This window comes from Athene noctua, chromosome 18, assembly GCF_965140245.1.
Source record: "Athene noctua chromosome 18, bAthNoc1.hap1.1, whole genome shotgun sequence".
Classification (NCBI taxonomy): domain Eukaryota; kingdom Metazoa; phylum Chordata; class Aves; order Strigiformes; family Strigidae; genus Athene; species Athene noctua.
The window spans coordinates 5,620,674-5,641,344 of record NC_134054.1 but is presented as its reverse complement, the minus strand read 5'-3'; the positions used below and the strand labels follow the sequence as shown (position 1 = coordinate 5,641,344).

Below are 20,671 nucleotides of genomic sequence, written 5' to 3'. Positions count from 1 at the left end.
CTTGTTTCTAGAGCTAGCAAACCTGGGAGACATGGTGCCTTCACAGACCTTTGCTGTTTTGGTCTATTTTTGTCACTCCAGACCTACAAATGGCTCAATGTTAAACTGTACCCATATTATGGAGGTTGAGATACTCAGGGCTTTGGAGGCAATTTCAGTGTTGATGGGAATGGGGTATCCTGACTCAGTGGGATTTTTAGAGCATCAGCCTGATGTTGGGTAGCAGCTGGGTTCAAAGGAAACCTTTTTCCAGCACATCTCTATGTGCAATGGGTTAAAACCCAACACGTCTGTGCCTGAGCCTGCTGCTCCTCTCTGCAGTCGTGGCTGCGAGCGGCAGGCAGCAGCCGTTCCGGCAGGGACTGCCAAAACCAGCTCACACTGCTGTGTTTTAGGTGTCCTCCCAACACCCATATGCTGAAGACTTCATCGGGAAGCCACATGTGTGGACTGTCGACTACAATAACTCCGAAGAGTTTGAAGCTGCTATCAAAACCATCATGAGGACCCAGGTATGGCTCAGGGGAGGTGGCAGGGCGATCTCCCTGCTGCTGGGTTTGCAGGGACAGACATCGGCAGTGATTGCTGGTGCCTGGCTCTCCTGTTTGAGCGTTAATTGCTTTTCCTTCCTTGCTTTCCCTTTGAAATTATTTGCACGTGCAAGGCAGAAATCCTCCTCTCCTGCAGCTTCAGAGAGACTCGTGCTTGTGCCTTGCTTTGGTACCGTGCACTGTTAGTGTTTGCCCAGGGCAGCACTGTGCCTTTGAGGGATCCCCTGGGAATCCTCCGGGCAGAGCCAGAGCAAGGGGAAGCTGAGATAAGGAAGATGAGGTTTGGGACCAGGAGGTTGAGATTGCTGGAGATGAGCAGCAGTGCTGGGACCTGGTGTGAAGCAAAGATAAATCCAGAGAGCATCTCCCTGTGAGAACCCCGAGAGCTGCAACCTCTGTGCCTGCTGTTCCCCCATTTCACTGTTCATCATTATTGTTTGGATCAGGCAAGTCAATAGGAATAGCTCCAGGAGTTGCCTTTGTGAAGGATGAAGGGATATAAGGAAGAGGGGGGATGCAGGGACCCCTGGGAAGGCAGCGCTCCCACTGCGCTCGCCCTGGAAACACTCCCTCATGAATATTTACCTCCTGCCCTGTGGCAGGAGCCTTTCAAGTTGTCCAAATTATTAAAGTCAATTTTCCTGCAGGGGAGAAAAGTGCTGATCTCCGTTTTGCTTGCAATTTGCTTCACTTTGGATGAGCCATCCCCTCGTGAGGACTGCGATGTGCTGTGAAACTGGGGCTCTGCGCTGGGCTGCAGGGGTCTAGGGTTCACGGTGCTGGGTGGGATTTTGGAGGGGACAGAGTGATACTGGCCAGAGAGGTGTCATCCTTGCTTTTCCCTGCATTAGAAGCTGCAGAGGTAGGAGTCTGTGGCAGTCTGGGGACTTTATTCAGCTGATGTGGCCACACCATCTGCCCAGGTCTTGGACCTTATCATGGTTGATTGCCACAGCTCTTCACCTCGCACTGATTTTCTCTACAGGTTTGCAAAGAACGGACAAACCCAACTTATGAAAACAGTTGTTGTTTTGCACATTCATTCCCATATCTCGATTAAAATTAAATTAAAAATAATTACATCCCTGCTGCTATGCTGCCGGGCCAGCTGTCAATGCTTGACCCTCCACCATCTGGGCTGAAGAAATGGCCCCGAGGCAAAGGCAACGCTGTGGGTGGGCAGCTGGGAGCTGCTGGTCTCTGTTTCAGGAGAGAGAAGGGAATTTTCAGGTTTTCCAGAAAGGAAAAGGAAAATACTGAAGCCTGGTGCAGTCGTACTATTAAAATAATTTAAAAATGATTGAAGAGTTAAGTGGGGGAGAAGACTCTGCTGGCTCCTAAGCAGCTGTATGGCTCTTCAATGTCAACTGGATGTGCACCAGGTCATTTAGATGCTTAATGATAATCTCTGGTTAAAGATAATAAGAAAAAAGGATTTTAGGAAGGGATTTGGTGGTGTGATGGGCACCAGGCAGAAGGAGCTGGTGTGGGCCTTCGGCACTGGGTGCTCACCCGGAGCGTGCTGCTGCCATGCTGATCCTGGTTTTGCCCAAAGATGAGCTCCCGTCTCAGCTTTTCTCCCCGTTCCCACTCTTCATGTAAATGCAGTTGTGGTGCAGTCACAACACGTCCTGCCTCTCTCCCTTAATTAACATTTCTTCAGTTGCTGAACAGCTGATGGAGGGCAGGGGAAGCAGAGCTGGAACACGGGTGTCTGCAATGCCAGCACGGCGTGCGGGCAGTGTGGGCAGCTGCCTGGGCGGGCAGGCTGCTCTCTTTTCCATCCCAGCGTGACACCACGTGTAGTCAGATAAACTCTGTCTCCTATGGGACCGCAGGGCAGCTAAAGCTGTCACCCATCTCTGTGGGACCAGAGACCCTCACCCCGAGGTCCCCTCCTGTGAAGCAGCCCAACCGCTGTCATTACCCTCTGCTGCCAGGAGGCTGAAGTCCTAAATTTGCCTCACGTTAATAAAACCAGGTGCTGAGGTCCCGCTTGTGTTGAAAACATGCAGTTGCTCCGGAGAGAAGTTACTCCTTCCCACCAAGAAGCATGCTGGGTTAATCCCACAACTCGCCTCTCTGGATTTTTTTTAAAGATATTGTATAAGTCCTCCTGAAGCAGAGCAGGGGGTGAGTGTGAATAACTTAGAGCAACTTCTTTTTTTCCTCATTTTTTTTCCCTTTTTGTCTTTTAAGTAGAAAGGTCTGCTTTATTAGAGAAGCTGTCAAAGCAATTAAGCCTAAAAATTACCTACCTTACAGGTTTAAAAGCCTTATTATGGGCTTTGGCTTCAGGAATCCCTTGGTATCTTGTCTTCAAAATAGTTTGTCACAGCAGAAATTGAAAAAAAGAGCATTAGCAGGAGGAGTGGCAGAAAGATCGTGTCTGGGCTGTTTAGTTTTGCTGTTCCTAGCCAGGTAGGAGTTTGAAGAAACTGTTTTACTGAATCCTTTTTTTCCCCAAAGGCAAAATGGGTTGTTTTGTTATCCGAGTATCTTAACAAATTTGCCTGTGTTTCAGAATAACCACCATCAGTTTATTTTTTCAGTGAAAACATCTCATTTCAACATTACTGGAATGAAGTAATATAGCTTTGTTTCCCATCTGTCTGCCTTTGTTTGAAAATACCCTTCCAGTTTATTGAAACGAAGGCTTGTATCCGAAATGATGCATTTCCCTTTGCTTCACCAGCCCAAACAGAATGTTGAACCTGAAACATCCTCCTTGATGGGTCGAAACAGTGGAAATTGAAAACTGACCTGAAACAGATTTTCTTTTTTTTTTTTGTTGCTGTATAACTGAAAAATCACTTATCCCACAGCTTTAGTTTTGCATCTTCCAAGCAAAACTTAGTAAAATGTTTTTGGGCATGTGGGATGTTGTGGGAAGCTGTGAGATGTCTCCTTTGCTTTGCCTCTGCCGTCAGCTTTTCCCAGCAGCAACATGCCAGGTGCTGGGAACCAGGGTGCCAGGGACCAGGAACTGGGGTGCTGGGAACCCCTCAAGGGCTTTGAGAGCTGATTTCATGAACCTGGTGGTAATTCGGATATGGTCAAGCTGACAAACAAGCTCACCCTGCTTTAGAGAATCGTGGCTCTGGGGGATTTGCTGATACTTCAGCAATATTTTAGCCTTTGTGGCTGCCCCAGCCTGTCGGTCGCTCTGGCCAGGTCGCTGCTGGCGTGACTGCACAGCTGTCCTGATTTATATTGCAGACACCCGGAGCTGCAGCTCAGGGCAGGATGTGCCATCCCTGCAGCTACAGCCCTGCCCTGGCTCTGGCGGGGCTGGCAGAGCTTTCCTTGGTGGGTTTGGAGCTGGCCGGGTCTGCTGGCAGGGCTGGCTGCTCTATTTGTGCAAATACAGGAGTTGAGATGCCACCGGTGTCCTTCGCCAACCTCGATTTGCTTGAAAGAAACTTTTTCCTTCTGGAGAGAGATCTGAATCATGGCTTGGACATAGCTTGGGCTTGCAATATGGGATTTTTCCCCCAAGAAAAGCCCTTGTGCTCCCCTCCCTCATCCTTTCGGAGGTGGCACCCGCTCCAGGTCACCCTGCAACAGCTGGGAAAGGTTTTCAGCAAGCTGTGCCTCTGCCCTTCATTCCCCTTTGGAGCAGTTGGAGGTTTCCCTGATGGCTCGCACCCCTGACCTATTTATAAGGAAAATCAAAATCATGGAAGCATCAAACCTGTCTACCCCAGAGATCAAATCCCGGCACAGTTGCACAGGGCCAAGAGCCAAATTGCATCCCCCTAGGAAAGGTGATGCTGGGAGGCTTGTCCTGGTGATGGATTATGGCAGTTAGCTGAGGGTGAGAGGATGGAGAAGGAGAGAGGTTTGCAGGCACCACCATTTTCTCGGCCTTCAGCTTTTTCCATTGTCAATAATAGTCCTCGCACAAGCAATTTAATAGACCCAATATTCTGGTGTAGTGAAGGGAAAAGGCTTCATTATATTAAAGTCAAACATACAGGAATATAATGGAAAATTATACATTTCAGACTATGCTTGAAAGAGTGGCATATTAAACATCACAGCGAAAATAGCTGGTTAAAGTGTTCCCAGCCTGCTGTTACGTGCCGGCAGAGAATTGCATTATTTTTCTACTTATTTGTCTGATGATGTTTGGATTATTTTTTTTTTTCCTTTATTTTCCTTTTGAACAAGGGAGCCACTGCTCTCTTCAGCTCTGGGATTCCTGCTGGATACCGGGGGTCTCATGGGGGGAACAGCAGTTAACTCCCCATTTGGCTGATGGAGAGCGCTGGGGTCCTGTGTTCCCCACCAGTGTCTGGGTGTAAGGATGGCAAAGTCCATCTTCACCACCCCTTCTGCTCCCTCTCCCATGCTTCACTCCGCCGGGCAGCGGGGTGCAGGGGTCCCCACCTCAGAGCCCCTCTCCTCCTCCCTCCCTCCCTCCCAGGGCTCTGGGGAGATCCTGAGCTCCCAGTGCAGGGAGTGGCATTAATGATGTGTCTGTCAAGAGGAGGCCAAGCCTGTCAGATTTTAATTAAACAATTATCTTCTTGAAATTGGCATTTTCTATCAGCGCTGAGTGCATGAGCTGAATCCTAACGGGACCGGGAGAGGGGAGCAGGCAGGAGCAAGATCCTTTGGGGGAGCCCCTGGGGGGCAGAGGGGCACATGGGGGTGTGGGGGCTGCAGTGGGCTCCAGCTGCAGCCTCCTGATGCCCTTGGACCTGACAGGGCTCCTGGGAGCCTGCGAACAAGTGGGATTGTACCCAGAGCATCACCTCTAGGTACACATGCAGGCGCAAGGAGGTTTTCTGCCTCTGCCCAGCTGTGGGTGCGCTGCATCCCACTGGGTACCACGGTGGGGTTCTGGGGTAAAGAGGCTGTTTTACAAAATCACATCTGCACCATGCCTGGTGTAACACGGTTGTGGGAAAAGCCCCCAGCATTGCAGCCAGGAAAGCAGTAGCAAAATGAGACTGAGCATTAGTGATGCTGAGCAAGGGGAGGGTTTGTCTCCCCCACGTCGATGCCAGGCAGCACCCAACACCCAGCCTGGCTCAGGCTTTGTGCGACTGAGATGTGCAGTTTTGCTCCGTGGAGGACTCTGCCCCAGTTAACTGAGCGCCCATCAGTAATTCAGAGGCAAGATTGGTGCCTGTCATTGTGTCAGCCCTGATTAGCGTTCACATCTGTAATTAGACTGAGCAGCTGTGATTTCCAGCCTGGCTGAGATCTCAGGTGGGATATTTATGGCAGGGAAACGCTTAGAGGGATCTTCTCAGCAGACTGAGCCTTTGAGCTTGGGTTTGACGGGTACTTCAAAAGGAGATAGTTATTTCGGAGGTGCAGTGCTCAGAAAATAGAAGAAACAGTGTTTTCCAGATGAATTATCTTTGCGGTGGTTTTGCTTATAATCCTTTTGCATGAAGCTCTGCAGAGATGTTTTGGGGAAAGAGGGGTCCCAGGACCACCCCCTTCCAGGCACCAATGTCCTGTGGCTCGTGTAACATCTCTCTGGAAAAAAAAGAGTGTGGAAAATCTGTCTTCCCAGAGCAGAAAGTTCCTTAAAAAATAATTTGTTCCAGAGGGAAGAGGTCTATCAGTGGTGCAGCTCTCGGGGCAATGCTCTCCCCGTGGGAAAAATCACTGCTGACTCTGGGACAGTGGCCACACACCAGCCCTGCTGGAGGGCAGTGAGCCTGTCTGCCTGCTTCTGCCTGCTTCTGCCTGCTTGCCCTGGAACCTCTGCCACCACTGTACCAGGGACATGCTCGTTTGGGGGATGCTGCTGAGCCCCTGTGCAGGGGGGGTGTCCCATGGCAGGACCCGAGGGTGACTCTAGGGGCAGGGAGATGTGATGTTGGACAGTGAGTGCAGACAGAAGTCTCCCAAAGACTGGCAACGTTTCGTAACCTAAAAATACACCATGGTTTAAGTGCTGCTGGTTTGGTATAAATAGCAGTTACCAACATGGGGCTGCAGCGACAGCACTGCCATCAACGTGGGCATCAACATTTGCTGCGTCCCGGCGTGCAGCCACTGCTGCCTCCCCGCCTCGTCCCAGCCTGTGCTGGCAGCAGCGGGGAGCACCGAGCCTCTGGGGCTGGGGGAGACACTGGCTTCCACCCCATCACAGCCATCCACGCAGGGCAGAAAACCCTCAGCAAAGTGCCAGTGGGAAAGAGATATTTTTTTTCCTGTGCTTTTCACCGTTTGGTTTGGTGGGTCGTAGCCCAGGGAGGCAAAGCCTGGACCTTCCTCTCTGAGCATGCAGAGCCGTGCTGAGGTCAGAGCACTCAGGATGCTAGGCCAGACCCAGAGCGCCACCAGGATGCTCTTGTTCTGGGTTAGCTTGGCATCTTTACCATTCCTAAATTCTCCTCTGTATTTTAAAATTACCCCCCCCACTTGCCGGCAGCTGCGGAGTCTTTCTTGGATTGAAACAGTTCATACTTTAATTGGAAGTGACTTATTGCGTGAAAACTGATTTTATTTTATAACTTACCAAAAATGAAAAGTGAGACTAAAATAGAACTTCATTTTCACCAGTACATGGGTTAAACCCAAATTAATCCTTCACCCTCTTTCTCCAGTGCTTTATTGCTTCTGAAGTTTTTCCAGTCCTAGTTTTCTGACCTGCTTGCTTTGGACAGACACGAGCCATTGGCTTCAGCGGGTGAGGAGAGCCATTGCCCAGGGCACTGCTGTCCCAGGCCACCAGGCCCAGGGGGAGAACAAGGCTGTCCCCTCTTGCTGCCTGTGCTCTGCTCTTCTCCCTTCACAGGTGGACCCTTACCTGCCTTACGAGTACACCTGCGAGGGGATGCTGGAGCGGATCCACGCCTACATTCAGCACCAGGTTGGGGAGCATCCCTGACCTCGCTGGGGTGACCATCCCTGTTCTCCTGGCCAACCATCCCTGTTCTCTCATGGGTCCATTCCTGTTCCTCTGGGCGAGCAACCGCGCAGCTCCCCAGCCAGGGACTCCAGGTCCCAGCCCTGTGCAGCCAGTGGCCTAATTGCAGAAAGCACCAGGAGATGGGGGCTGGGGGAGGTTTGTCATGAACCAAAGATGCTGGAGGGCGATGGAGGGTGGCTGGGGGGGATTGAGGCTGGGTCAAGGCCTTTCTGCTGCAGAGAATAAGGCAGCACTGGGAGAAGAGGTGGCCAGTGCCTTCATCTCCCGTAGCAGGAGATGCCATCTGTGCGTGCAGGTGACCTCAACCTGAGGTGCAAACTTAGCAGCCCAAATGTCCTCCTGTCCCACTGTCAGCCTCCCTCCCCCATCCCCAACATCTTGCTCTGCCTCTCCACGCACTGACCCATGGTCTTCTCTCCCACTAGGATTTCTGCACCATGTCGTCTCCTCCTCTGCCTCCCAAGGCCAAGAGTCCTGCTATGCAAAGCCCTCCGAGCCTGCTGGCCCTGTCCCCCAATGCCACTCACCTGGTGTGGTCCCCCAGTGCCAGCCGGGACCCCCGCGCCTGGCCCCCAGTGGACTCGCTGCAGGTGTGGGTGTCAGAGACCCGGCACGCCTGCACCGAGACATGCCGGCGGCACGGGCTGGTCTGCGAACCCACGTTCTTCAGGTTCCTCAACAAGAAGGAGGTGTTTCTCCAGTGAGTTGTGACCTTCTCAGCGAGGTGGGGTTGGGGGCCATCAGCCAGATGTTCCCTTTGCTCCCCCCATCCCCAGCACCCATTTTCCTCATGTCTTTCCTCCCGAAATCCCGTGGAGGTGCCTCCATGCCCAGGGTGATTTAGGCAGGGCACTGCCTGCAAAGCAGCCTGTTGCTTGCATGTGTTGGGCCTGACCAGCTTCACACTTCAGAAGGCAGTGGTAGCCCTTCCAGGCACGTTTCTGCCTCTCTCCCACCCCATTCCTCTCCACCTCCTCTTTCTCTCTTTTTTTATGTCTTTCTCTATAAAACTGCATTTTGAATACACAGCAGTGAAGTTCTAATAGAGTATAAATCTGCCACCAGGCTCCGTGCTGCTCTGTGGGCAATTAAAATGCGAGCATTACCATTGCTGTCATGCTGGTCAGGCAGGTGCTGTGAGTCCCACTGACATTTTTATATGATAAATTACAGCTGGGGCTTGGATTTCACTCTCTCCCCTCCATGCCCTCCTCCAGACCTTAAAACGAGCTGGCTCAGGGGCTCACCAATTGAGAGGGGTTGGTGGGAGGGTGGTGCCAGCACTGCTGCTCCGTCTGCAGAAGCAAACACGGGTGGGAGGAGAGGGATGCCGAGATCCACACTGGCCATTGCTGCTGCTCCTTCGGGTGTTTGCTGATGCCCACCCCGGTTTTGCTGGCTAATCCCAGCTAGCTGGGGACATGTGGGTTTCTGTTGAACTCACATGCCCTTCTAGGGGACATTAGCTGCTGTGGGAGGTGTCCCCAGAGAGTGGACAGACCCGTTGGTGAGCAGGGGGAATATAAAATATTTAGGTGGATTTTAGTGCGTGATTCCCTGAGCCATCCATGGCCCATGCAAGGGATGGGGTGGTCTCTGGGCTGCAGGGTTGAGTTGCAAGGGTCACCCCTTCCTGCATGGTGTGTCGGGCTGGTGACGAGCATTCACATCTAGCCAAGGGGTGCCAAACATAACACTGGTGCAACCAGCAAAGATCTGGCCCAACGCTTAGTACATGAAGGACAGATCAGCACTAAAAACCCTTCAGTGAAACCCCAGGCAGCCTCCTCACCTGAACCAACCCACCTTTGGTTTTGTTCCCAGGCTCAGCATCACCTGCGATAGCACTGAGTATGAGATGAACCATCTTTACCCAGCGGTGGCTGAGAATGTCCACGAGTGCTACCTCCAGAAGGAGCCACTGCTCTTCAGCTGTGCGGGCTACAACACCAAGTACCGGCGCCTCTGCCCCTGCCGTGACTACCGCAAAGGACAAGTGGCTCTGTGCAGGGACTGCTTGTGACTTGGTGTGTCCCCCCCCATGTTTGCAACGCGCAACGTGCAACGAGTGGCTTTTTTTCAAAGCTTCTGCAATAGCCGAGGGAGGTGGGACAGGTCCCTCCTGGCGGGTGAGCCAGGAGTGTCAGACTCTGGGGGTTGTTTCATCTGCCAGTCAACTGTGAATGACCACGTCCTGACCTTTGGTTTCATTTTCTTCTCGAGGAGCATTGTCTGACCGCATCCAAACCCCCCTGGACCGGGTGGTGGGAAAGGGGGACCGGGGGTTCCCTTCCTCTGACAATGGGACAAGCAACCAGCAGACTGCAGTTTCAGGGTTTTCATCCTCTTCAAGCATCCTGGGTTGTTTTATTTATTGATTTTTTTTTTTTTAACCCTCCCCCCGACAAGTCATAAATTAAAGGGGAAGCAACACCCAATCCTTCTGTTTGGAGTCGTTGGGCAGAGCTGTGTTGAGGGTTTGGGGGGAGCTGCTGGTGCCTTCCTTGGCTGTGAAGCTGGGGGAGAACAAAGCCCAAGGAGAGTGGCTGGGTTGGATGGACATGGTGGGGGCTGCACCCATGGTTCCCCCAGGAAGAGTCACTGCGGGTTGGATGATGCCCTGGGAAGGGAGGGGCAGGATGGGGCTGGGGAGGGCTCCTGGGTAGGACGCTGGTCCCAGGGAAATGCTGTCAGCAGGGCAGAGGTGCCCACAGTGAGTCCCCCCCACCTCTGGGCTGTGCATGGAGCTGCACGTCCCTCCAAGGGACCGAGGCATCGGAGACAGCGGCGGGGGCACGGAGGCTGCTGGGGGTTTGCATGAGCAGCCGGGAAGGAGGACACGCTGCAGCAGCAGAAAGGAATTGCCAGCTCTGCGTGCCCCAGATGTTGCAACCAAGGGAAGAGGTGAGCTCCAAGCAACCATCTTCCATGGATGGTCTTTGCTTCTTTAACTTTTCTTCATGCCATTCATCTCAGTTCAGGGAAATTTTCACTGCTGCCACTGTATCCCCTTGCTTGCTGGGTGACCTGTTTTTGTAGGGTTGCTTACTGGAGTGAGACTGAGTGTGTTGTTGTAAGGTTGGTGCTCCCCTGTTGCTTGGAAGCATTCGATGGTGAGACTCCTGCATCCCATAAAACATGTGGCTGGAAAATTATGGACTGGAAATGTCCTCCTAGCCCTTTGCTGCACAGAAAAGCTCCTGGTCTGGCCAGCGAGGGAGGCTGGTAGGGTGGCAGCCTGTCCTGGTGGTGTCATCACAGGGTCCCAGGCTTGTCCCCCCAGCTCGAGGTGACTGATGGAGAGCAGTGCCATGGCAGGATGAGTACATGAGGTCTCCCCCAGGACCCAGCTGTGCCACATGGCCTTGGCCCCTCCAGCCCATCCACCCCATGGCTCAATGGCTTGCAGCTGGGTTTTGGGAGAAAATCCCATTCTTTCAGCTGTGCAGCAGCATTGGGCAGATCCCAGCTCCCCTCACCACCGTGACCCCAGGAATGGGGACACCATACAGTGCTCGTGTCCTCTGGATGTCCCTTCAGCCGAGCCCTTGAACCCGCTGCAGTGAGACCGGCCGCATCCTGCACTGGATGAGGCGGGAGCTGGAGACACTGCCATTATCCCAAAGCAATTTGTCATCTTCAGAGCAAATTGCGTAGGCAGCCTCCATCCCGCCTGCAACGCCAGACAAGGGGAAGGATTGATTAAGTAATTTTTGTGTCTTGCAGCCAGCATGTGTATAAATAAAAGCAGCACAAACCTCTCTTTTCAGAGCTGAGCAACAATACCTTGTGCCTTTCTATGGCACCTTTCATCTTGGTCTCAGAGCATCACCCAGCACAGGCTCCCTGCGCCGCTCACCCCGGCTGCTGTGAGCTCTGGGTGGGCAGGAGCTAGCCCAGGGGAGGCACGGGGGATCTGCAAGAAGAAACCACCAGTGATTCACCTCCCAGGGTTATAAGGACCAAATAAAACCTGGTTTTACAGGGGATCTAAGCAAGCTTTAAAGACCAAGAGGTTCGGGCTGCATCTCCAGCCAGTGCTCATTGCACCAGCTCCCTGGGCAGCTTTCTCCACTGGTTCTGCTCAGCTGCTTTTAAAATAGCCTTCACCTTTCAGCAGCCCAGCGCCTGCCTCCCGCCTCAGAGTCCCAATTATTCCCTGGCAGAAGCATTTTTCTCCAAGCTGAAATAAAAGGCGTCTGGCTCACCTTTGCCGCTGTCATGGGAAATAATGATCTGTCGGGAAGCTTGTTGGATCTTGAGCCAGCCTGTACATTTGGGTGATGGGGCTGAGTAATGCTCTGGTATTACCTGTCACGTCTGTGCCCCATCAGCTGGCACCAGGTCCTGCTCTCAGTGCTGCCCTGAGGGTGGATGCTGCCCATTGGCGATTGCAGATTGCTCGTGGATTCTGGATGCAACGGGCACCAAAGTGCGGGTGCTCAGGTCAGCCCCTCCTGCCTCGTCCTCTGTGGAGCCCCAGGGGGATGCCTTGGTCTGTAACATCCCACATAAGGGACAAAGTGGGGTCTTGGCTGGTTTGGTAACTCCAACGCTGAGTATTAACAGTGGCTTTGGGTGTAGAACTGGCACCAAATTGTTTGTCATGTGGGCTTGTGTCTGCCAGGGCTGTGGGGTGTATCGACTCCTGCAGTGCTGCTGGTCCTGGGCACCCCAACACAGAGGTGGCAGCAAGGGATGGAGGTGCTGAGTTAGCAGCAGCTCCCAGAGGAGCTGGTGTGAAAGAAGAGGGACTTTGTCAACTGGAAATGCTTTTTCTCTGCCTGTTTCTGGTCCCGACTGCTCAGCTGATCAGTGGAGCATCCTGCTGCCTTCCTGAGCCCTTTTCTGAGCAAGTCTCCAGCACTTGTCCCAATCTCCCTGGTCAGGATGTTTGCATCTGAAAGGGAAATCTGAGGATGACACAGACATTGAATTCACTTTTTAGTAAGTAGGAGCATAGAAGAGATTTAAAGGGAAGCCAATGTGCAGCCATATGAAAGAGATTCTAACTACCACAGCTAATTACAAAGAAGAAATCCCCAGTTGGGAGGGGGAAAAGAGTGGGAAACAGTGCAAAACTAAGAATAAAATCAAACAATGTAGCTGTCAGCTACACCCTCCAATGCTGGTGGGTGAGACAGTTTATTTAACAACCAGAGCACGTGCGTGGGGAGCCCCTGGGGTCTCCTTGGGCTGGGGAGGTGTGGACCTTTTGATGGCATCTCTGGTGGCATCGCAGTGGGCAGAGCCTCCTGGAAGATTTTCTTTTTAAATCTGTTTTCCTCTTCTTGGCAGCTTTGAAAGCAGGACAGGCGTGTCGAAAGAATGATATTTTTCAGGAAATCCATTTTCTGTACCTAGAAATGGAGCCAAGGGCGCTTTTTGTTTCTGAGTCTCACTCTTCTTAGTAATTCCACTCAGAACTTTCTTTCTGGAGTTCTGTTTTTTCCCCTGTTTTTAATGTTGATGACATCAAAACCTTCCCTTGCCAGTGCAGCTGGGGCAATGGGGGGATCTGCTGAGAGGGTGGGTGGTCCCTGCCCCGGCATCCCCTTGCAGCATCCCGCTGCTGGCTGGGTGTCTCTCCCCACACCAGCATCCTCCCCTGCAGAGGCTGAGCCGCTGTTAGCTCCTGGAGCAGCAATCTGGGCTGTAAATCACAGCCGAAGGGAGGTAATAGCACTGCTCCGCTCTTATCTAGGGCTTTATTAGGAAATCGTTAAGCGGCTTTTCCCTCCCGATCCTCTGCTTATCAGCAGCCAGGTAAAATGGCAAATTGCATCCATGATGTGGACAGTCCAGGCAAGAGAAACCCATTTATTTCCCCTAACGGGTTTATCGCTAGATCAAGGAGCTGCTGAAGATGTAAGCACCGGTGGTTATTTCCCCAGGTGATGGATCTAGCTGCCACACAGCCTCCGGTAACCAAGGCACGCTGCCTGACAGGGATGTCTAATGGGCCTGTGGTCAGGACCACTGGCTCACATATTTCAAGGTCTTGCTTTAATTGAGTCCTGTCTCCCTGGTGTCATGGTTTTTTCTTTCTTTTTTTTTTTTTTTTATTATTTTCCCCCCCTTTAGAAAGACTTCCCACAATAAACTAAGGCATTTAATCTCCTGTCCCCTTCCCTCATCTCTTGCTCCCTTTGGCAAAGCCAGAGCCATAAAGAAAGTTAGCAAATTGAAAATCTGTCCTCAGACTTATTGAGTGAAAAGAGCAGTGAAATCTTTTGCCTTTTTCTGCTTTCTTTCTTTTCCTTTTTATTCTTTACTTTTTTTTTTTCCAGTAGAAAGGACTCGGGGTGGGCGGTGAAACTCCTTTTCAAAGGTGTGGGCCTGAATGTTCCCTTTCTTATCAGCTCAGGCAGTGATGCCCAGTGACACACACTGTGGCTCATTAGTGGAAACCCTCTAACACTCTGGTTCAATGTTTGCTCAGGAGAGATAGGGCCCACTGAATGTTATTCCCCAGGCAGGCAGAGGAACACCAACGCCTCATCCACAAAGCAGTGCAAAACTGCTGAGGATGCAGCTTGTCCTGCCACTGCCTGCAGTGGGGACAAGACAACCCCCAGCCTGGGCAGCATCGGAGCTGAGCCAGGAACCGACCCTTGGCAACCAGGTCTTCTGGAAAGGGGGGAAAAAAAAAGTTGGGAGGATGGGGAGAGGGGGAGTGTTAGGGGGGAGGTTAGGTGCCTTTGCGGGGTTTGACCTCCAGCGAGGGCCCCTGGGTGCAGGTGATGCTGTTGCCTGCAAAGGGCCTCAGGAGGGCAAAAATGTGGCCATTCCCAACACTTGGCTGCTGGCTTTGGAAAGCTGAGAAGAAAGGGGCTGGCGGGGTGTGCAGCCCCTCTTCTTGCTATCTCTCAGAGGCCTCCCACTGCCTCTCACCCTCTGGAACTCAGCTCCCAGTAAAGACCAGTTGGAAACAGGCCAGAGGTTTGCTTTTAGAGTGAGCTACCAGAAGTATCAGCTTTTCTATAAACCAGAAAATAGGAAATAACGATCCGCCCTAATTTAGTTCCTTTCATCTAAGGATTCAAAGCATCTGACAGCATCTCTAAGAAATAGGAAAGACTTTGCAACCTGCATGGAAATGCAACCATTTCAGAGGTGTCCGTGCAACTTTTTGCTGACTGTTGCATTGCAACCCCTCACTTGCCAGCCCCAATTCCTTCCCAGACTACCCCAATTTCATGTCCCTGAGACCAGGACCCAGCCTGGGAATGGGTGATGTGCTTGCAGCTTGACAGAGTGCACAGCTGGCTCAGCACTGCCGAGCATGGAGGATTGTTTATTTAATCAATTAATTGAATTAATTAATTTTCAGCAGAGTGTTGAGAAAAATAATAGGAAGCGCCAGCAGCTCTGCCAGCTGTCTCACCCTGTGCGGTGGTGGGAACAGGGGCATGATCCGTACATGTGGCTCAGGGGAGTGAGGCGAGCCCGGCCGCACAGTGCCGGGGCAGATGTGAATCATAGAATCACAGAATCACTGAATGGTTTGGGTTTGACCTTTAAAAGTCATCTAGTCCCATCCCCCTGCCATGAGCAGGGACATCCCCAGCTGGACCAGGTTGCTCAGAGCCCTGTCCAACCTGGCCTTGAATGCTTCCAGGATTGGGGCATCTACCACCTCTCTGGGCAACTTGTGCCCATGTCTTGCCACCCTCCTCATAAAAAATTTCTTCCTTATATCTAGTCTGAATCTAGCCTCCTTTAATTTAAAACCATTACCCCTTGTCCTATCCCTACACCCCCTGATAGAGAGTCCCTCCCCCCTTTCCCGTAGCCCCCTTTAAGTCCTGGGAGGCTGCTCTAAGGTCTCCCTGGAGCCTTCTCTTCTCTGGGCTGAATAAACCCAACTATCTCAGCCTCTCCCCTTAGCAGAGGTGCTCCAAACCTTTGATCATTTTTGTGGCCTCCTCTGGACACACTCCAGCAGGTCCATGGCTTTTTTGTACAGCGGTGGCTGCTGGGGCAACCCAGTCTGCACCCTGGCAGCAATGCTTTCCTCGGGGAAAGGAACACTCAGCTGCCCTGGCTACTGCACAGAGCCTGGGCACTCAAACTGCTTCATCTCCCCTTTCCTGGCATTGCAAATCCTCTGTCTTTGCTGTCCACTGAGCCCCCTGTGTGTGCTTCACCCCCCCTTCCTTTACTCTCACCAAGTCTGTCATGCTGGGATTTCCTTGTGTGGTTCATCCTGGAAACTAGAGAGGACGTGGCACCGGTTTTACCTGCAAGGATCCTCCATCACTGGCCTCTTGGTGCATCAGCTCTGACACAGCGGCAGTGATGTTCCTCAGCCACCGCTGTCCCCAGGCTCTTGCAACATTTCTGTCACTCTGCAAAGGCTTGTTCTGGTTTGGCATTGAGGTTGGAGCCACCTTGGTTCCTGTCCTCAGCTCCTGCCATCTTCACATCTAGGTCAAATAAAGAGCAGCGACTGGGTGCTAAAATGGAGCCCAGCTGGCTGTCACTGGCAGTGGCAGGGCCACAGCTGTCTCATGTCATCACACGGTAGCGACCAGTCCTCTGCCCTGCCAGATGTGGCCAGATGTGGCCAGGACTGGGCTTGGGAGCAAGAAGTTCATAAAAGAAATCTGTGAGGTAATGGATTTCCACACTTAATTAACTCAACAAATTAATCCCAATTAGAAGCTGTAATTGGGATTATAGTGGTTAATCATCTTTCCCCCTCAAGCAACAACCGCACTATCTGCTGTAACTTTATTATAACAGCAGAGGACAAGGAGTTACATGTCCCCAAGACCAGAGCTGCCACCGCCACCACCCAGGCACACCCTGGTGGGGATTGGATGGGGTCTGGTCCCCTTGACATGCTTCTCCCCAGGATGGGGGACAGGCAAAGGGACAGCACTGTGTGACCCAGTGATCCCCCCGTGACTGTCAGGGCATGATGTGCTGGATTCCATCATCGCCATTTTTCCAAGACCGCTGCAAATTTGGCTGCTCTTGCTCCTGTTTGAGTGGTTTCTCACCAGAAAACTAAACAGCAGGGAGATTTCATTGACTGTTTTTGTCCTTCTTCACTGCTCTAAAAAGAGCCTGAATGAAAACATCTGCTTGTTCTTTTTCTGAGCACGTTAATTAAGCAGTGTTCTCCTGTGACGGTTTGGTCTCAGCAGGAATACAGAGAGTCCTTTCCTCCCGCACTGCTCTGGATCACATTTCTTGTCCCATGGGTGCCGGTGGGTTCTGGACTCTTGGAGTCCCAGTGACAGCTCAGGACTGAGCCCAGCCCGGGCTTCAAACACACCCTGCTTCCCCTCACTGCTTCCTAAAGCCCACCCAGCAAAACCCGAACGCCTCTTCCCTGCACCCATCTCCTGCTATTACCTTCAGGAATTTGCTTTCGGGGCCACGTGGTGAGAATCATGCTCAGCACCCACAACCCCCTCACCCCCCTGCTCCTGCCCAGGCACTGGAAAAGATGCTGCCAGCGCCAGTTTGGCTTCGGGTCCTTTCCTGCCCTACGGAGGAACATCAGGGGGGCTGAAAGGGGAACACTTGCAGAGGCTTCACCCCAAGGGCTGGCTCCCAGCATGGTCCCAAAGAGAGTATTAGATTCCCGGTGTTCAGGAGGCATCAAAACAGTTGGGCAAAGCTCTGTTAAATGCCCCAGAGAGGACAAACTCGCTGCAGCAGCCCCTGGAATCATTCCTGCCAATATTTAGCAGCACAGAAAACACAGGATTATGCTCCTTCTTACATTTGGCTCAGCTTTATCCAAGCCCACAGAGAACTTGTGCGCTGCAGATCTCGGGGGTTATCTTCAGTGAAAGAGTGTTTTGCCGCAGAGGAAGGGCGATGTTGTTTGCATCCTCCTCCGGCTGCCCCACGCGCAGCCGGTGCTTTCACACCTCCCCACCTCCAGCTCCTGTCATCGCCCGTGAGGGGCTCAGTCTGGTTTTGTAGATACTATTTTGGTTGGGTGTTTTTGTTGTAAGTGTTGTTGAATGGGAAAAATAAAAACTCAAGGACCCCAGTGGTATTTTTAGTCCCGTATCGGTGACTAGTTCAAAATCCTCAACAGGATTATAAAATAAAATTAATCTGCGTCTGCCGTGCGTCATTTTTACAAAGCTTGTCTCCTTCTCTTCCCAGAGAGATGGTTTACAACCCTGCTTGTCTTGGTTTGAGAGTGCGCCAAGTACCTGCCAGGTGGCCCCAGCCAGAACAGACAGCAGCGGGAAACCCTCCGAGATGGGGGTGAGGTGGGGGCAAGAAGGAAGAAAAATTGATGTTGTCTCTTGAGTTTCCAACAAGTTTGTGCCCCATCTGACTGTCCAGGTACCTGGGCAGATGCTGTCTGTTCAGGTGCAGTGAGATGCACTGGTTGTACTGGTTTGCTTTCAGCGCAGAGCTGCTGGGAGGAACTGAGGGATGCTCTCAAGTGGAGGACCTGCTGTGGAAACCCCTGAGTAATGCCCCACCACCCTCGATGGGGAGGGAGGAGTCTTACTGCCATGGAGACCGATGAGGCTGTTGAAAACTAGCTGCCATGGAAACCAGTTTGGGAGCCTGTGGAGCCGTCCCGCCGGGCTGGTCCCCAAGTCATGGGGACGGTGCTGGTCCATGCAGCATGGGATGGCTGGGGCAGTCGGATGCTCCAGAGCAGAGCTGAGCCCCACGACATCCCCCAAGTGGAGTAACATCCCCCTAACTGGAGTAACAGGGCCCCAAACTGGGGAACTGAGCATCCCAAACTGGAGTAATGTGGGCTGGTAGGGAAAGAGCTGATGGGTATTTCTGGGCTCTCGGACGCACAACCTGATGGCACTCAGGACTGCGAATTGCACAAAAGCACGAACATTAAAGCGGCTGAGGGAGGAAATGCGGTATGAGCCACATCTCCTGAGAGAAAATACACAGAGGCTGGGAGGGAAGAGCAGGACTGGGATGAGGGGATGGCAGGAGCAGTGGGAAAGATGGGGATGCTCTCAGCTTGGCAGCATGAGGTGATGTGAATAGAGCTGAATAGCTCTTGCTCCCCACCCAGAACCAATAAAGCATCTCCTGTTTGAGTTTTGTGTTTGTTTTCTGTCCTAAAATAGGACTTTGGAAAAAAAAGGAAGGCCTCATCACCCCTGGGCTGACTCTCCTTTGCAAGAGAGAGAGGTGTCCTCAGTGGGGACCGAGGTGGCTTTTGTCACCCTTCCCATGGGCCATGCTCACTGTGCCGTGCAGCAGTGTTTAAACACCCCAGGGTGCCTCTGCGCCCTTCCAGCCTTGCCTCTAGTACCGAGCAGGCTGGCATGTGTGGGCTCCCACCGTGTCCCCCCCCACCTTTCCCCTGCATCCAGCAGCATCTCCCCTCTGGCAGCTGGCAGAGGGATCCTCTGCCCCCAGGTGATGAGCACCTTGCCACGAGATGGGAATTCTCCAACCTGCCCGCTCGCTTTTTTGCAGCCACAAAAACACCCACCGACATTTCCATCCATTTATTGTCTGCCCGGTCAGACAGGGCACAGCGGCCATGCTCCTTTGTACCGGGGTGGGGGAAGCCACCCCACATCAGGACATCCTCCCACCCCAGACATGCCCCAGCCCTGTGGGGCCAGGGGATGTTCTGGCTGCGAATTTCAAGACCACCTCCTCTTGTGATGGGGTGAAGTGATGGCAAAGGGATGGGAGCACAAAAGGTCTTGGTGGGGGAAGATGAGGCTTCCTCACAGCTGTAGTCTTAAAAGCACCTTTCTGCCCTCATTACCTATTCCCAGGGGTCCAGCCTGGCCTCCAGCTTCTCCCACCCCAGCACAGGGAGGCTGGGAGATGTTGGAGCCTATAAAGGGCTGTTAGACATGATTTGAGCTGTGCTGCTGGGGAGGGGGGGGGGGGGGGGCTCTGGGTTGGTCCCAGAACCTGGCTGCAAGAGGGATGGTTGGGGGTCCCAAAGCTGGCTCGGTGAGTTGGTATCCCCACCCCTGTGCCCTGTGGGGAGGGTTGGGCTGGTGTTGGCAGCAACATGGGTGATGGTTTGAGGGCTGTCAGGGGTCCCCCTCTGTGTGAGTGTCAGCTCTGTGCAGCTGTGGGAGATTCAATAAGAGTCAAATCATGTGTTACTGGTAAATGATTAAGAAGCAAGTTGGCATTGGCCTGTCAGCCCTGCACAGCTCTGGGAGATTCAATATTTAAGAGCCAAATCGACATTGGCCAGGGAGCTCTGTTTGGGGAGCTTAGTGAAGTTGGAGAGCTCTGCTTGGGAGAACTCTGCTCGGTGAGCCAGGCGGGAGCTCTGGCTTGGAGAAGTGCCGGCTCTGCTCTGGCCCGGAGGAGAAGCAGGCCTTGGAAGAAAGATAGGTCACCTTGGAGAAAGTATGGAACTGTTTTGGGGAGAGGGGGTTGATGACTGTCTAGTTGCTGATTTGCTTGTCATGAAGTATGAGCTAAGGTAGCAAGAGCATAAATATGTACCATTAAAATAATAAAGGATTTTCCTTCTGTATTTCAGTGGGGAGTCTGTGCCTCAGTTGCCACCTCTGTCCTGAGATAGGCAGCCTGAGTCTCTGGAGCCAGGCTGGGCTGGGCAGGGTTTGTGGCCAGGACCCCTAGGTTTGGGGAGGTGGATCCTCCTGTAACTGTTGATCCCCAAAACCTCCTCTCTGCAGCAGGGGGAGGGATGGAGAGGCCATGCCCCCCCTGCTGCTGGGCTGGTGCCCAAGAGCTCAGCTTCCCCTTACCCAGGGCTGAACACAGCTCTTGCACTAACTGCAACCTCAGGATACCCTTTAATTTTTAATGCTTCAATAAAACAGTAATTACAAACACTGCAATTTGAGTTTTTAAGCAGAAAGTATTAACTTCCCAGGGTTTAATTATTCAACAGAAATTAATGAAAGTGGGGCTGGATCCTGCTGTCTGTCTTGGCTTTTTCTAGCAGGGCTGGCACCTATCTGCTTTGCAGGGAGGAGGGCTGGGGTGAAGCCCATCCCCGGAGCCTTGGGGCTACCCAGGAATGACTGGGTGCCTTACCAGCCAGGGCAGAGGTCTGGGAGGGCACCAATGTGCTGGGCTGGGGTGAGGAGAGGTTCAGGGGGGCAGCAGGGCCCCCAGTAAATGCCTCTTTCTCTGCTCCCTGCAGGATTTCCAGCCAAGGCAGTGCAGGATCCTGGATGTGGGGTGCAGCTCTCTCTGGGAGTTCAGTGACTATTGTGATCTCAGTCAGTGCTGCAGGAGACTGTGCCTTAAC

The 20,671-nt window shown here is 52.6% G+C and overlaps 1 protein-coding gene across 2 annotated transcripts in view; it reads left to right on the top strand.

Annotated features, from left to right (window-relative positions):
* MGAT5B (alpha-1,6-mannosylglycoprotein 6-beta-N-acetylglucosaminyltransferase B) overlaps positions 1-9,978 on the top strand; it is a 69,588-nt gene extending 59,610 nt beyond the window's left edge. For both annotated transcript variants that reach the window (XM_074921787.1, XM_074921788.1), the window contains exons 14-17: positions 396-512; positions 7,318-7,392; positions 7,878-8,152; positions 9,277-9,978. In XM_074921787.1, the coding sequence (XP_074777888.1) occupies positions 396-512; positions 7,318-7,392; positions 7,878-8,152; positions 9,277-9,475 (666 nt within the window). In that variant the 3' untranslated portion in view covers positions 9,476-9,978. The remainder of the gene's footprint in view (positions 1-395; positions 513-7,317; positions 7,393-7,877; positions 8,153-9,276) is intronic.
* The last annotated feature ends 10,693 nt before the right edge of the window (positions 9,979-20,671 follow it).